General features: G+C 44.0%; 1 protein-coding gene across 5 annotated transcripts in view; it reads left to right on the forward strand.

Moving 5' to 3' along the window:
- Window positions 1-16,056, forward strand: part of VMP1 (vacuole membrane protein 1) — a 55,294-nt gene that overhangs the window by 22,889 nt on the left and 16,349 nt on the right. For all 5 annotated transcript variants that reach the window (XM_015880470.2, XM_015880472.2, XM_015880473.1 and 2 more), the window contains 2 exons: window positions 4,255-4,386; window positions 15,146-15,226. In XM_015880470.2, the coding sequence (XP_015735956.1) occupies window positions 4,255-4,386; window positions 15,146-15,226 (213 nt within the window). The remainder of the gene's footprint in view (window positions 1-4,254; window positions 4,387-15,145; window positions 15,227-16,056) is intronic.

Here is a 16,056-nt window from a genome sequence, read left to right on the forward strand (position 1 = left end):
TTTAATCTACACACTTGATTTCTCAGCGATTGCTTTCTTGAGCCAAATAACAATGGCTTAACACCGCTGCATTTATATCTGCTGTACAAAGTGCTGCTTTCCTGATCAACCTTTTCTGTACTGGCCATGTAGTATTGATCCCCTGTAGAATTAATTTTTAAGTTCTTAAAGGACAAACTGTTAGGAACTGCAGTGTTACACAGCAGGCACTTAAACAATAAGCTACAAAACATCAGAGTTTATAATGTGAGGGAAGTTGCAGATGCTCTTATAAAGGATTCAGGCTCTGATACCACAGCTGAGATATTTATTCTGGCATCTGTTGATGAATCGGATTACATACAATGCTGTGTTGCATGTTTTTGTATATTATTTCCTTTTCATTGCCTGTTTCCATCAGGGCAAACTCTTTACTTCAAGCAGGAAAAGCAGGTTGGCTTCTAAATGGATCAGGAAATGCTGTCGTTGGAGCTTCCTTTCTGTTTCTTTTATTCCCTCTGCAGTTTTTTTATAGTTTTCTTTTTGGGTGACTTTGGTCCATCTTTGCCTGTTTCACTCTGGATAGCTGACTTTAAATCCCAGTTTACACAGACGTATCTGCTGAGATCTCTACACCAGATTCACTTTGTTTTCACTGCTGGATTCCTGTTCTGAGCATCCACTTCATTGTTAAATCTGTGGTTGTCAAATTCAAATGTACAGAGGGGAAATCCTGAAAACAGCATTTGCTGTGTGCCCTCATGGTACAAAGAGGTATCTTAGGGCAACTTTGGTCACTGTGGCTTTTAAAATGATCAGCAGCTGCACTGCCTGCAGGAATGAGGTTTGTGTCAGACAAAGTAATGTACAGCTCACAGTGTTCATGTGGAGTAACATACAAAATCCTTTGTGATTTTAATAATGGCAAAAGTGGACTTGGAGCTCTCTTGAGAAGCAAAGTATATCTTGATTTCCAGTCTTTCTAATGAGAGGACATTCAGATTTCCCTGAATGCTTGATGAGTGGCTGGAGATACAAGTACTTATAAGATCATAAATATCAACTTTTTTCCCTCTTTTTTTATTTTACTTGAGTTTGTTTAAGGCAGACAAAAAATGGCATTTATATCATGTTTCTAGGGTTGCAAAATATAAACGCAACTCAGGGTAAACACACATTGCTTAATCTTCAGCATCTAAAATAATTGAACAATGATGAGAATTAAGCTCAGAAATGAATTAGTAGCGCTGCAAGCATTGAAAGCTTGTGTCCTCCAGAGGAGAACAAGCAGTACCTCCAGTCTTTCGTGAGAGCAGCATTTCTTGCTCCAGGCTGTGGGAAGGAAAAAGGCATTGGAGCAAACCATCCCCCTCCCCGCCTTCCCTTCTCGCCTTGGAGTTCCCCGACCACCACCTTTCTGCTGACCTCTGTCTCCACTCACTTTTCCCTCGGGAGCATCCCTGTCTCTCAGTGGTGTCTCATGTAATGTTATGCTTTCTTGGAATGTTTCAAGAGTACATAAACATTGCTTGCTAATTTCCTGTAAGCCAGATCACGTTGGTGACTGCTGCTGCTTCTTCCAGTGCATTTCTTTTGTCCTGATTCCAATTCACATTTCATGGAAGCTGTTGAAGAAACTTGCTCTGAGTTCTGTCGTACCTGATCCAGATTCTCCTGCACTGGAAGGCAACAGCAGCCTCCATAAAACAAAGCAAGATGAGCTTTAATAACTCAGAACCTTCCTAAAAAGTCTTGATTTGAATCCGATTTCAGCTTCGAAGTGAGATGGGGAATAATCAGTGTAATTCCTCATCTGAGTTTCATTGATCGAACTTTGAATGTATCATGAGAAACAGTGGCTGAATGCAAAAGCAAAGGACTGGACAGCACATGGAGCCCCATGAGGAAGTGGTGCAGTAGCACTGCCAGCTTCTTTCCTTCAGCCTTGTAAAGTGAAACGCTGTCAGAAGGCTGCAGAGCGAAAGCTGGCTGATCTCCCTGATTGTTTGGAAGGAGACAGGAGAGGGGCACGGATATAAGATTTCATGTAAAATGTTGAAAGTAGGGTGGTCCCACCGGGGCGCTCTGCAGAGCTCTGCCTGTAAAGCTGCTTAGGCTATGTGTATCCTGCAAGGCTGGAGTGCAGGGATTGCTCTGCAGAAGGGATTGGGTTCAGATCACCGAAACATCAGCATCTGTTCCAGCTGACTTAAACCAGGTACAGCTTTTTCCAGAGATTAAAATCATTACAGCTCCCCTGCACGGCAGTGATACTCATTCCTGTTCATAATGAGTGTTGCTGGAATTAAATATCACTGTATCTAAGGAATTATTAGGTGAAATGGAAATGGTGGTTAAAGAAATCACTCTACAAATTGGCTCCACCAGTCCTGGCCTGCAGAAAGACTCCCCAAAACAATCTGTGAGGTGTATGCCAGTTCTCACAGCCTGCTATCCCATGGGGATGGGACATTCAATAGTGCCCTACATTTTTAATGCGTTACAGCTTTCTTTTTTCTTATTTTTTTATAAGAAAGGAGGGGAAAGAATCAGAACTGCTGGGGATTAGCAGAACAGGCTGCTTGTGTCCTGACCGGGATCAAATCAGTCTGAACGACTCTTTCTAGTGGAGTCATTTCCCCATTTCCTTTCCTGAATGTGCTGTGTAAAAGAATTTTGCTCAGCATCCAGCTTTTCCAATTTGCCATTAGCAGAACTTGCATTCAGTGTTAGAGAGCTGATGGTAAAGAAAGCAGTTAAATAGTTACTGGGTTGGCTCCTTAATAGCTTGCTTTATATTTTTTCCTTAAACACACTTAGGGAACCTATCTTGGGTAGCCCTGAAATCATATGATGCTGTTGCAACTCGGAGATGTTTTGTAATGAGCATGTGACTGATCCGCTTTAATGAAAGTTCACGTCCAGTACACACATGCAAACCTCTTCCTCAGCTTGCAGAACGAAGCCAAGGCGAATTGGCAGAGCCTGGAGGAGCAATGTGACTTTTTGTTCTTGCATCACCCTGAGAACATAACCTCAAGTGAATTCTTCTGAACCGTCGTTGCTACTGTGTGCAGGCTGATCCCCCCCATGCCAGCAGCAGGCAGATTAATGAAGTTCAGCTTCTTGCACCCACTTGCGTTTTTCTGCTATACGAGGCGTAAAGGTGTGATGCTGTGCTTGGAGTGAGAGCTTAGCAGTTGGGGTAACTGCAGAGAAGGGCAGGATGGGAAGCCATAACCTGTTGGTTTGGAGTCCCCGTGGCAGCAGGAGTTCTCCCTCGCATGCAGCTGCGTATAGAGTGGGAACAAAGGAAATTGAAAGGTTTTTACATAGCTTCAAAGGGATAGAAAAGCATTTGTTACTCACTCCTGACCCTAAGAAAGAAAAGCCATCTGTGTGTGGCTCAATTTTAGCACTTTTCCAGTGTGCTGCCCGACTATTGTGTGTTACCTGTCCTATATTTAAACTATTCTGAGTTTAATCCAAGTTCCTGTTTCGTTTGCCTCTGTTTATCCGTATGTTCAGTCTCGGTCATCTTTCTTTTCTATTCTTTTTCTTTGGTTAAGCTGAAGTTGTATTTACCCACAAGATTCAAATGAGTCATTTGATGTCCTGAGAAAACAAATATAATTTTCCTGTGGTGAGAAAGGAGCCATGCTTTCATCACTGCTTCTCTTGGCTTTCTTTATTCCATCTTAAGGAGAGAGAAATCTCCAGATCAAGCTTTGCTTAGCCTTATTTTCCTTGCTCGTAGCTGTAGTAAAACTTGACCCTGTTTTCTAATAAACACTTGCACAAGATCTCATGACTTTGTGAACCGTAAGTAAACTGCATGACGGCACAGGGGAGGAGTTCCCACATCGTTCTGCAGGCTGTGCAGGAGCTGTCACATGCTGCCAAGTGTGCCTGGCTCCATGCAGGAGGCGAGATGGCTGGGCCAGGCTGGTGTGTGGGATGGGGATGGGCTGCAGCCCCCCACAGCAGCACACTGCTGGCCCCAGGGCAGGCAGGGCTCACAGCTGTGACCTCACAGTGTGGTACTCTGCATTGAGAAAAGCTGCATTTCCCTAACATGGAAATAAAGTGGATCTTGAAGCCAATGGCTTTATATTTAATGTCAGGAAAAAGCTGATGCTCAAAGCAACTGCTTTCCACAGCTCTGCAGTTATAACATGGCACACGTCTCTGGCTTCTAACATTTTGAAATGTCTGCGTATATTGTGTTTCCCATTTGAGAACAGAGAAATAAATCTGGGTTATTCTTTTTCCCAGGGTGCTGGCACAGCCATTGGAGAGCTGCCTCCATATTTTATGGCGAGGGCGGCCCGACTCTCTGGTGCTGAACCTGATGATGAAGAGTACCAGGAATTTGAGGAGATGCTGGAACATGCACAGACTGCACAAGTAAGAACAGTGCAAACCAACAGAATTAATAAAACACAGAACAACTGGATGGAGCAAATAACCATTGCAATGAAATGGGAATAGGCCAGAGATCGGTTGGTGCAAGTACACAAGGGACTTCCCAGGGGTGGAGGGAGATTCTCCATCAGGTAGAGATACCTCTGGGGGTAGGAGATTGAGAATCGAGCTTGTTGAAGCACGTAGAGTGATGCAGCCAAAGCATCTGCTACAAGTACTGTATTTATTTACAGTTCCCAGTGTAAAGACAGGGAGAAAGCAAGGTAACAGGTTGGTGACAGAGGAGGGGCTGTAACAGCCATGATTATGGAAAAGCTGCATTTAAAACCTCTGTGGGTAAGCTGGCTGTCAGTCAGCTCATCCCTCCCCGCATGACCTCGGCCACCGACAGCCCCATCAGTCAGAGGAAACATATTTTTCCTGATGTGAAAATGCAGTGAAGCTGCCCCGAATCCCTTTATGTTGTTGGTCTTGTGATTTGTTCTCTTGACAGATGAAATACCATTTGTGTGATAACATGGTTTGTGACTGATGCTGTACGTCAGTCAGATGTTCCATTTCTGCATTCAGGACCTTTGCATCTTTTTCAGAAGCCATCCATAGCCAGTAACTGTTCTGCTAGGGAACTTTCTTGATAAAAACAAATACCTCTCTTCCCTCCTCCCTAATTGTGGATGAAGCTTTTAGACATAGAGTGCAATCCAGTAATGCTCACAGTGAACACTGTTTTATGAAAGCCACCCCCTGCTAAAATGTTCCATAGGGTTTTCCTGCTATTTCAGTAGTAAATTCTTCTGTTTCTTTGAAGATGTAGTGGAAGGGGGAAAAAAAACGCTGCTTTGGTCTTTGTCCTGCTGTCAGACTTTGCTTGGCAAATAATCCCTGTATAAAAAGCACGGCCCGTTTAAAGGGAAAAAAACCAACAGTCAAATGCATGACTTGAGAGCTGAGACGTTATCTGTGTTTACTGAAACTCTCCCAGCAAATGATGTGCACATCAAACTCTGGGAGCAGCCGGAGCCGCTTCCAGAATGAACAGTGAGAATCTTGGGCAGAACGTTTTTGCTAGAGAGCGATTTGTCAGGACGGGCCAAAGCGTGGCGGGCTGTGTGGGTTACTGCAAGGGAACGGATGGCGTCGGGTCATTCATTGAGCAAAATGGAGGTGTTAGTTAACAGTACTTTTGATTTTAAACTGAGCTGCCATTGAGATGCATTTTGTGGATGGACGGCCAGGAAAAAAATACCATCTTTTTGAACTACATTTGTGGTTTGGTTTCTATAAAGTTCTCTTAACGTGAGGCTTTGACAGTCTGATTAAATTCTATTGTGCTCATAAAACTGACAGTTCAGTTTTTTCCACTTAATAATATGACTTCCTTTTGGCTTTTGGCACTGATTGTGTTTTTGCTGGATGTCTGTGGGAGGCAGTCCTGCCTTTTCCTATGACCTTGAGTAAATCCCAATCGTTAGTGTAGCTTATCACTATTTGCTCTGTAATTGCAACTCCGTGACCAGTTATAAAGTCTATTTTTAAATTGCTCAATAACAGTCTTTATTACCTGCTTCAGCTTGTGCCGTTCTCCAGGTTTAGGTCTCATGAAAGCAGGGAGTGTGACAAGTGTCTCACACCATGGGTGCTGCCGCAGCTGCTTGACGTCAAGTGACAGAAACCTTCTCTCAGCATAAAGGTCTGGCTTCAGCCTGCCTTATTGAAGGGCGTGAAATCGGGTGTGTTGGATTTGGAAGAATTGCCTCCCCCTCTGCTTCTGCTGAGTTGAGAATGCCTACAAGGCACAGCCAAACGGCTCGACTTGACGTTCTGCCTGCGTGTGTTTTGTTTAGAGCTGCTTGCTGCTGTTTCTCAAGAAACAATGGTAATTTTGAGAACCAGATGAGGATCTTCTATGGTGAGAATAGAGCGTGAATTGAACACCCAGCCTGACTGATCTTTGAGGGGGGAATTTTCCTGCTAGTTGGGCAGCTTAAAAAACAACAGCCATAAAAAAAGGGAACTTAAAATTTTACACCGTTTATTCCTTTTAGTCCTCCATTCCAAACTGCACGGAGTGAAATAATGTTTATTTTAAAGAGACTTTTGGGTGATAGTGGGTCGATTGTAAATCCAAGTGACCTTTCTCCTTGAGCTGGGTATTGAGAAAACCCATTATCCTGCAGATGATGTGGGTCTGCCTCGTACTTTCCCCATTGATGTACTTGGGAAAAGCCCCTCGTTTTAAAGCACACTCACTTCTCCTTTCCAAGCATCTGTGCGTGCTGCTGAGCCAGACCTGCTTGCACGCGCTGAGCTCCAGAGCTTCTCCTGCCTCCTGTTCTAACTGAGTGGCTTTGCCCTGGAGAGGGACTGTGGTTTACAGGCAGGGCTGTTGGTTCTCAGGGCTGCACACAGTGCAGAGCCCAGCGTGCTATAGGAGCAGAGCAACTTGCTCTGGTTTGTTAGTACTTAGGCAGTGTTTTAGAATTCTACACATTTAAAATGGTGTTCAGTTGCTCTGGGTTCTCTCTCAGTCAAACCCCAGAGCAGTGGTGACTTTTAGCAGAGCAGTGGGGTATCTCCAGCACTGCATTCAAACCGACCTCTCAATTAGGGGAAGTGAATCTGCTGCTTAGTGCTGGGGCAGCATGTTGATGATCAGTGTGAGCAGAGCTCTGTGCAGCCTCGTGGCCATGCACCCGGGTGCAGGGCTTTTCCTTTTCTCCTGATCAGCGGCTGCTGATTGTGAATTGCTTTTCTGTTTTCTCATTGTGCTGAAGTGCCAAAAGCTGGCAGAGGTTTCTGGTGCACGTGCAGCTCAGTGCCAGCTGCCCTCGAGGTTCCTGCTGGAGGATGCTGTGTGGGCCTTGCTGTGCCACGGCGCTCTTTGGTAAGAGGAGAGAAGTACCAAAATCTTTGCTATCTAATCCTTAATGACTCTCAGTGTTTGGATTCATTAAGTAGCATAGCCTTAAGAACTCAGTCCCTGCTGCCTGCTGACTTCCCAGGCTGCATCCTGCCTCTGCAAGGACACCAACTTGACAAGGGGTTAAATGTGCAGGACTGCTGGGTTGCAGCAGGATCCGTGGTACATGACCCCATGCCATCTGCACAATGGCTGCCCGTTGCTGCTGGGACCTGTTTTTGCCTCCACTGAACCTTTACTGGTTGTGGTTTGTCTGGCCATCACATGACTTCTCTGAAAATTCCCCCTCCCCTCCATTTCCAGTAAACTGTTTGAACAGGAGTGACTCAGACTGAAACCAGCTTCCCTGTAACCACAGGGCTTGTTAAAGAATTTGTCAACGTGGACTCAAGAGGGTTTGTATTAAACTAAGCTGCAACTGCTTCGGTTTGCATTGCGTCAGGAGTTCCACCGAACAACTTCCTGCTCAGAGAGGCAGCTTCTCGTCTGCAAGGAGTTAAAGAGATGAACTTTGTGATAGTGGCAGTTGGACACATGCAAAACCCATCTCTCCAGCCCTGCTGAGAGGTCCCGTGCCTTGAGCTGCATTGCTTTTCCACGTCCTAACGTGGGTCTCTTAGTGCAGGAGCAGAACAAAGTACGCTCACCACACCCAGCCGTGGTAACTCAGAGAACCCAGCACTGTGTTCTGACACGACACTGTGAGTTCACTGAAATGGAATGATTAGTTTCAACTAATCAGCAAAATATTACTTAATTAGCAGCAGAAAGATGGCCGACTTAAAAAATGGATCTGTCCCATGATTAAACTAACAGTTGGTATCCGGTGAGTTCCTGCTTGGGGGAAACTGTTTGGCTGCTGCTGGTTTAAGCAAAAGCTTTTGAGGGTGTTCTTTGCAAGAAGGAAGAAGTTGAAGCAGACCACAGAGAGCCTTCTATAAAGCACTTATCATAAAGATGGAAGTGGTAAATTCACATACAATAACTGGAAAACATTGACTTCTCTTTTTTATATTCCCCCCCCCCCCCAGAAATAACTTGTTGAAACCCAAGATCAGATTCTGTTGGTCGTGTTTCTTGCTTGTTCTTTCAGTCTCCCCCTTTTCTCATCAGCTTCCTCTGTTAATTGTCAGTGTCAGGTCTGGGCAGCCAGCAGGAAGCTTGTCTGCATGCAGATCAACGTGTGCTTTTGTTAATGTATGGAAAGAGGTCTCTCACCTCCTTATCATTAAGTGTAAATTCACAATGAATCAAACTTTGGAGCTTCAGTGGCTCAGCAAAAGCTTTAAGTAGGGGAACTGTTACTAGAGGGAGCTTCCTCAGGAAGGGGCGAGCAAAGAGTTAATATATCAGCACGGGGCAGACAATGGGAGCTGTGAGTAAGAGATGTAGGAGCCACCTCCTTGCTGCATTGCTTTGGACACTGGCAGTCTTGTGCCTGCATTGTTCCATTCATTTGCACACCTGCTTACAGATAAGGAAAAACCAGTGTTAGCTTTGCTCACGATAATCTAGAGATGACTTTTTCACATTCTTCTTTGAGCTTTTCTTTGTGGTACCTCTGTTAGCTAAAACTCACTCACGGGACCTTCTGCCTTCTTAGCGTTCAGTGAGAAAGTACATAAATCAGTCAAAGCACTGAGGAAATCGGGATTGCTTTGCAGTGTTTTCACCCAGTGTTTGGCTGTTGGCTTGGAGCAGTTTTGCAGCGCTGAATAAGTCACACTGCAACAGAAACTGGCCTCTTAAGAAAGAATATATCCAAGTTTATTGCCAATCTTGCATGCTGCTTGGTCTAGAACGCTTCTGTTCCACTCCTTCAGAGCCAGAGCATTCTGAGAAAGGCGGATCAGAAGTGAAGTGTCACATAAGCTGCTTCGGATATTTATTTTTCGGGGAACACCTTCAATAACTGATACGAACTAATTATGGTGTCATGGCCCTTTTTTTCCTCCCCTGCTCCAGACACTGTTTAAATATCTGTGTTGTACGAGAGTCTGGTATGCAGACCACTTCTCTAAGCTGTCTGGGAACCTCTGCTCCTTCCCAGGGCAAAGCAGCAGAGGTATGCTTAGCTCTGCACATCTGCTGCCTAGGTTGAGTAGGAAGACTGGTGTGTGCAAAAGGATTTCTCAGCTGTGTATGGAATGGTTTGCTTTTATTAAACAAGTGGGTTTTTTTTCTGTGCATGGGCTTCTTCCTTAAATTATTTCTAAGTTCCCCGTGGGGGAAGAGTGTGGCTTTTTTTTCACTTCTGGTGACTGTGGCTCTGTTTTGTAAAGGATTGAAAAGGTCAAACTGTGTGTCTGGTTATCACAAATTGCTTCCTTTCTTGATGATGACGGCTAAAGTAAAGTAATAACTCGCTTAATTCCAGCCCTTTCGAGCCCCTCCTTGCAATGCCCGCATCTTAAACCCAGCAAAAATAGGATTTTATAATATATAAGGGATTAAAAAATGAATAAAGTCAGCAATCTCCTGGAATGCTGCAGTACACGTCGTGCTCTGTAAGCAGGCTGACGCTCCTGTGGCCATAGTAGCCAACTGCGATTGCAGCTTTGAGATAAATGAGCACTCACTGTGCAGCTCAGAGGTATTTTAAGCAGCCAGCACGTTGGTGGGGGCAATGCCAGCGCATGCTTCCAACTGCAGCAGCAAAGGCTGCAGAGGTCAATGTCTGACGTCTGGGAACTGGAGCGATAGGATGCCCCTTTGCTTCATTCTTCTCTCTGTAGGTGGCTGCTAGTATCTCATTATGGAATCACAGAGAGATTAATCTTGAAAGGGACCTCAGGCCGTCTGTAGTCCAGACTTTTGCTCCAGGCTGGGTCAGCAATGAGATGGGGTTCCTCAGCTGTTATCAGGTCTGCTCTTGAAAACCTCCAAGGCAGGAGGCTGCACAGCCTGTCTGGGTGCTCTGATCCAGGGCTGGCTGATGAACTAAGAAATGCTTACAAGTTGTGGATGCTGATAGTCTGCTTAATCCTGGTAAAGCCTGTGAAGTCGAGGTTGTCTCGTTCCTATTTCATACTGGACTTCTCATAATCGTGTTTTCATTTTCACCTTGGATATGTGTTTGTCTTTTAACATTCCCGTATGTTCACACTTTTCCTTTTCCCAGATTTCATGTCACCAAAGACCCAAACCTATTGTGAAGTTTATTTCCTCCACTTCCCTTAATCTGCAATGGCTGTCCTATGCCTGTCACATATAAACACCTTTTATCAGACACCAGCACTGCTTTGCTCTGCCACCTTCCCTTTGCTGCTTTCAGTAAGCCTTGAAAGTCTGCAACTTTCTAACAGCCCAATTCTTATTAGAGGGCCCTTCTTTCCAGTGTGAAGGAGTGATCAGTAAGCTTAAACCTTACCTCCCCTGCCCTCTTCTCTCCAAGTATCAACATGGAAATATTCTTTCTTAGTTTCCCCTTACTTGCATTGACCTGGAATTAGTTTGAGAAAAGGCAGAGATGTGGGACCGTGTTCCTTCTGTGCACATGAAGATGCTGAGAGTCATCACAGCTGCAGGAGGGGAGGTGAGGGGAGTATCAGAATGTTCCCCTTTGCAGCTTACTGGAACCTTCCATCTGTCACCATTGATGTCATGCAGGAGAGGTATGAAACAGCATTTCTGGTCCCTGAGTAAGGATCTATTTGCAGCCATAGGCAGTGGCTGCCGACTGTATCTTCATCTCTGTTCTTCTCATCTTAATTCCAGATTGCTGTGCTGACTGTTAAACATAGACTGAGCTGCTGCTTCTGTTGCACGGATGTATGTTGTAACCTCTCAGCCCATAGGTAGCTGTCTGTCTTGTTTAAAACATCCCTTATGCAGTTAATGTGTTATTTCAAGGAGTTAATAATTCTTCCCGGGCTTCTGAAATTCTAGAGTTGATTGCTTAACCACAAATGGTCATTATCCCATAAGCTGTGTTTGATTCCATTGTGCTGTAATAGAAAGCTGAAGAGGCAAAATATTGCGCAGCTCATTTTTAACATAACTCAGATTTTTACATAAAAAGGAGCGCTGTCTCTGTAGGCTGCTCTTTAGATGCTCAGGAATTTATCCTTTTAATAATCTGACGGTGGCTTCATATGGTGCCTTCAGCCTTTGGAGAAAAATGCTCTCCTGTGAAGTTTTCTATTTGTAATATTAAACTTTGTTTCTGGTAAGAAAATATGATGAGCACAGTGTGTATAATGCTCAAATGTTGGAGTGATTGTCTGTTCCTCATGTGGAAGCTGTGCTATCCCACCCTTCCCCACCTTTACTGGCCTTCCTCTTCTTGCTTTATTGGTGCCCTTAGCACAGCTGGCACTGAATTTGTGAAGTGTTTATTGTGCTGATAGCAGGCAGAAGTTGACAGAGCAAATGTTCTTGTGGCCTCAGCTCAGCCTCGGATCCTCTCTTTCAGAGTCTGACTGCTGCCATCACGGCTGGTTTGGGGCTGGTCACAGCTTTCCTGATGCTCCAAACAACAGGTTGCAACTTCACGATGGCAATTTCTTTGTGAACAATAAATTGTGACCTTTCTGTGTTCTGATACTAAGGCAGCGTGATAGAGGAAAAAGGGTCACAACTTCACGTGTACTGGAGTTTGTTAACTAAACCCAGGGAAACTTTCAGTGCTGAAATAACTCTGAGAAGTTATGTTTTATTTTACAGCAAAGGGAGAAAGAGGAAGTAGTGATTGAAGTGATAAAAGGAAAGCGAGGTGAAATAGAGAATGGGGAGAAGCCTTGCAGTTAGGACAGAGATTGCCCATTCCTTTTCCCAGAAGCAGGGCTGTCTTTATGGGAGTGGATGCTCACAAAGGCCGATGTGAAGCAAACTTCCCGAGGCCGCCGGCTGAGACGCGTGAATCAGAATTGCAGCTCTGACCTTTCGATGCCTCTGATTTCCATCCCAGTTCTTGGGATCTTATGATTAACCCAATGAAGTAATGTTTAATCATTTAACCTTCCTTTGCCTGTGTTGCAGCACTCACAGGAAATCTATTTCCAAACCAACATAACAAATCATCTTTGAGAGGGACGTAGTGAGCAAAAGTGTCCCGAAACGCTGTAGGGAATGAATCACGTTGAGCTGAGAGTCGGGTCTGGTCCGTATGCTTTAATTCTGGGGGATATGTTGTGCCTGTAAGTAGCTGATTTTTATGGCTTTCTTTGATTTCTTTGTTAAAGCAGTAACTAATGGGAAATGGTTGGCTTTTATTTCGAATGCTCAGGAAAAGAAAAAAGCTGGTAGTGAAAAGATTGTTTGCCGTGCAGGGTTTGGAACAGCGAAGGATCTGTTGTGAAATAGGTAAAAGTTGTGAAACTGGAGATCGTGTGCTCTGAGAAATGAAACTTGGAAGGGTTTTTTTTATTACTGCAGTTTGTCACAAAGGTTTGGCTGGTGAAATGTAGGGGAGCAACTGAGCAGAACTGAACCCCTTAACTGTGAACTAAACACAGAGACTCAAAGATATACTTCTATTGTGACCCCGTGGGGTACATTACCATGTAAGTTATCTCTGTCTGTTATGACACCACATGATGGGAAACGGGGGAAAGATGTCCTATGTTTATCTCTTGTGGCTTATTTAGAAAGTTAGGAACAGGGAGAGAAGTTCCTTGCTGCAGTTTGAAGGACCATCGCTGTGCTTTGTGTGGGTCACTGTGTAACAGATAAGGAATGTGGAAAGAAAGAAATGGAACAAAAGCAGAAAGATCACAGAATTTAAATTAAAACAAATATGAATCTGATTTTTAAATTAAAAATAGAAACTGATAAATTAATGAGGTGACGAAAAATAATCCACTGAATTCCACTGTATTCCACTGAAATACATCATGGATGCATCTGAGTGATGGGATTGTTTTCTTTTAAACATCCCTTATGATGAGGTTTACAGAGCTGTGGAAAAATTCTGGCTTGCCTTGTGAAAGTGCAGGTAGTTCTGATAGTGAGCATCGGGAAATGGTCAAACAGAATTAGGAACTGCAAAGACCGAGGTCACATTCAGCTGGGTTAGTCTGGGACAGACATGAAACCCCTGCAAAGGAGCCACTGCTTCTGTTCACCATGGCTAAATTCTGTCACTCTAAGGACAGTGTTACTGTTCTGTTTAATAACATTTTCATTTTAAATAGCCCTGAATTGCTGCTTTAGCTTTAGGTGTAGGAATAGGAATACATGTTGCCTTCTCCATGTCTGGAGTTTATTTCCATTACTTCTAGTTGCTATCACACCACAGTGCTGCATCCTTTGCACTTCACGTCCCAAATGCTCCGTGGGGCTGAGTGCTGTGTGCTGCTCACTCCATCAGCACTCGTCTGTCCTTCACTTGCTTTGGGTTGCTAGCTGTAAAACGATGCTACATAAATAATATATACCCTAATTGTAGGAGCTGCCCTTAATGTTGCATGATTTTTGGGCTAAGCTCACTGTTAAGCTACTGGATTTTGTTCTAAATAGCAACTTTATCACAAAACGTTTGTAAATGGTTGCATTCCGTTCTGCAGTGAGACATTCACAGACCAGGATGTGTCACCCCAAGCTGTTGCTCCTGATTAGAGACAGCAAATCTGTCCCTTTGGGGATATTCTAAAAACATGTCATGTTCTGCTCAGGTTAAAAATGTCCCAAGATGTGGGAAGTCTCATTTCTTTGGCTTTTTCCTTTAAATTGCAGTGTTTAATTTATTGGATTTTACTATGAAATCGAATGGTGGTGTCAGTAAGATTTTCCTTAAGAAGATGTTAATGATTTTTACAGCTTTGAAGTGTTGATAAGCTGCTGCTTCAAGAGGGCATGAAAGCACAGCAGATGGTGTTGGCTCAGGTCTTAACCTGGTGTGAGAAGTGATGTCTGTTGTGTGGTTTGGGATTCAAATAATAAGCAGCAGTGGTGGGTGATTTGCTGGTACTGTAACTGGAGTGAACAGTTACAGCTGCACAAGTTGAATTGTTCTGCATTCTTCCATAGCTGACTCTCAGTGGAAGACTGAGAATGTTATTAATTACTGATCAAAGTTACTTATCTTTGATACACTTAACAAATAACAAAGATATGCGGGTTTTGTAACTGTTATTGCAGTGCTGGTGCAGGTAATCCTCACCATAATTAAATTCGTGGACAGTTTTGCTTTAAAGAACTTTTCCTCTCCCCTGATTCAAATGAACCTACAATGATTGTGAGAATCTTCACGTTTCCTTTTGAAAAGGCAAATCTCCCATGTTTACATGGCAGGTGCTGAGACTGGAGTTCGCAGTGAGTAAAAGCAGGCGATGCATTCTGAGCATGGCTTCATAAAGAGGAGCTCAGATCTCTTGCAGTCCTTCAGTTCTTGCCACTTTTCCCTTTAAAACACTCTGAATGTAACTCTGCAGATGGAACGAACTTTGCAGCTCTGGTTTGGAATGAGCTGGGTTTGCAGGCAGATAATGGGATTGCTGCATCCTGGTTTTGTTTCGAGAAAGTAACTTTTATTGTTGCAAATGATATGGAAGGAATTAATTCCTCTTGCTTGCTGAAGGAATAAGGTGGTAGGGACACTGGGAATACAGCAATGCAGGGAAAGAAGCATTAGAAATGTGTTTCTGTAGTAACTGAACTCATCATTGATTGCAGAATTGTGGAGAGCCATCTCTGGAAGGAGCACCAAAAACTGAAAGTGTGTGAAGATTTGACACTGACCATCTCTTTCTTCCCTCTGATTGCTTTTTGTTGTTAATGAGACAGTCCCAAAACAAGGAGGATCCTGCAATCACGTACATTTTGAGCTGTGTTCGGTTTAGGGTTTGTCTCACTAATAACTTTCTCCTGTTTGTTTTGCAGGATTTTGCTTCCCGGGCTAAGCTGGCTGTCCAGAACCTGGTACAGAAAGTTGGGTTCTTCGGCATTTTGGCCTGCGCCTCCGTAAGTGCCCTGCAGTGACAGAGGGGTTGTGATCACACGCTGTGGGCTGACTGTGGCACAGTGAGGTTAATGCTCTGAGCTGGGTTTTGTTTGAGTCCATATGGATCTTCGCCTCTTGTTTGCTATTTGTGTTCTCTGTGCTGCGCAGAGAAATGGGATGGTTGTGGTACAGCAAGTACAATAGCATGGAGAAACTCCAGTCCTAGATTAGTACCAAACACAGCGAATTCTGCCTGAATGCACAGCTAACATGTTACCCTTCCTTCTGCTTTACCTTTGGGCTTCATGACACTAGTTCTCCTGGCAAAACAGTGCCTTTGGAATAGCAATGTACCTATACTTACAGTTTCTGCTATTTCTTCAGCTGTTTGTGCCGTGTGGCTTGATGTTTTCAGATTCAAAGATAAGACACCAATTGAAAATGACCTGCACAGAACCTGACTGGCATATCCATCCATAGAAGTTTTCCTAACTGCTCAGGAGGGTCTGTGGGTTATTAGGAGCCGGGAGCAGCAGAATGCAGCAGACAGTTTCAGCCATGGCTATCTGAATTGCTGATAGATTTCTTTCTCTAGGACAGACATGGTATAAACGTTTCCACTGATGCTATTTTAGTGCTTGAAGGAGGCTAATACTGTTCTTTTCAGTTAAAAAAATTCTCAACTGTCTGAGGTTTAAGTCTCTCTGGAAGCTCCAGGACGGGTAGGAATGATGTGCTTTACTCTCCCATCCCACACAGAAACGCACAGAAATGTGATTACTGCAAGGAGGGGAATTGTTAGGTCCCCTGTGATCCCATTCTTCTGGAATAACCACAGCCATTAGCCAGC

The sequence above is a fragment of the Coturnix japonica genome, chromosome 19 (assembly GCF_001577835.2).
Source record: "Coturnix japonica isolate 7356 chromosome 19, Coturnix japonica 2.1, whole genome shotgun sequence".
NCBI lineage: Eukaryota > Metazoa > Chordata > Aves > Galliformes > Phasianidae > Coturnix > Coturnix japonica.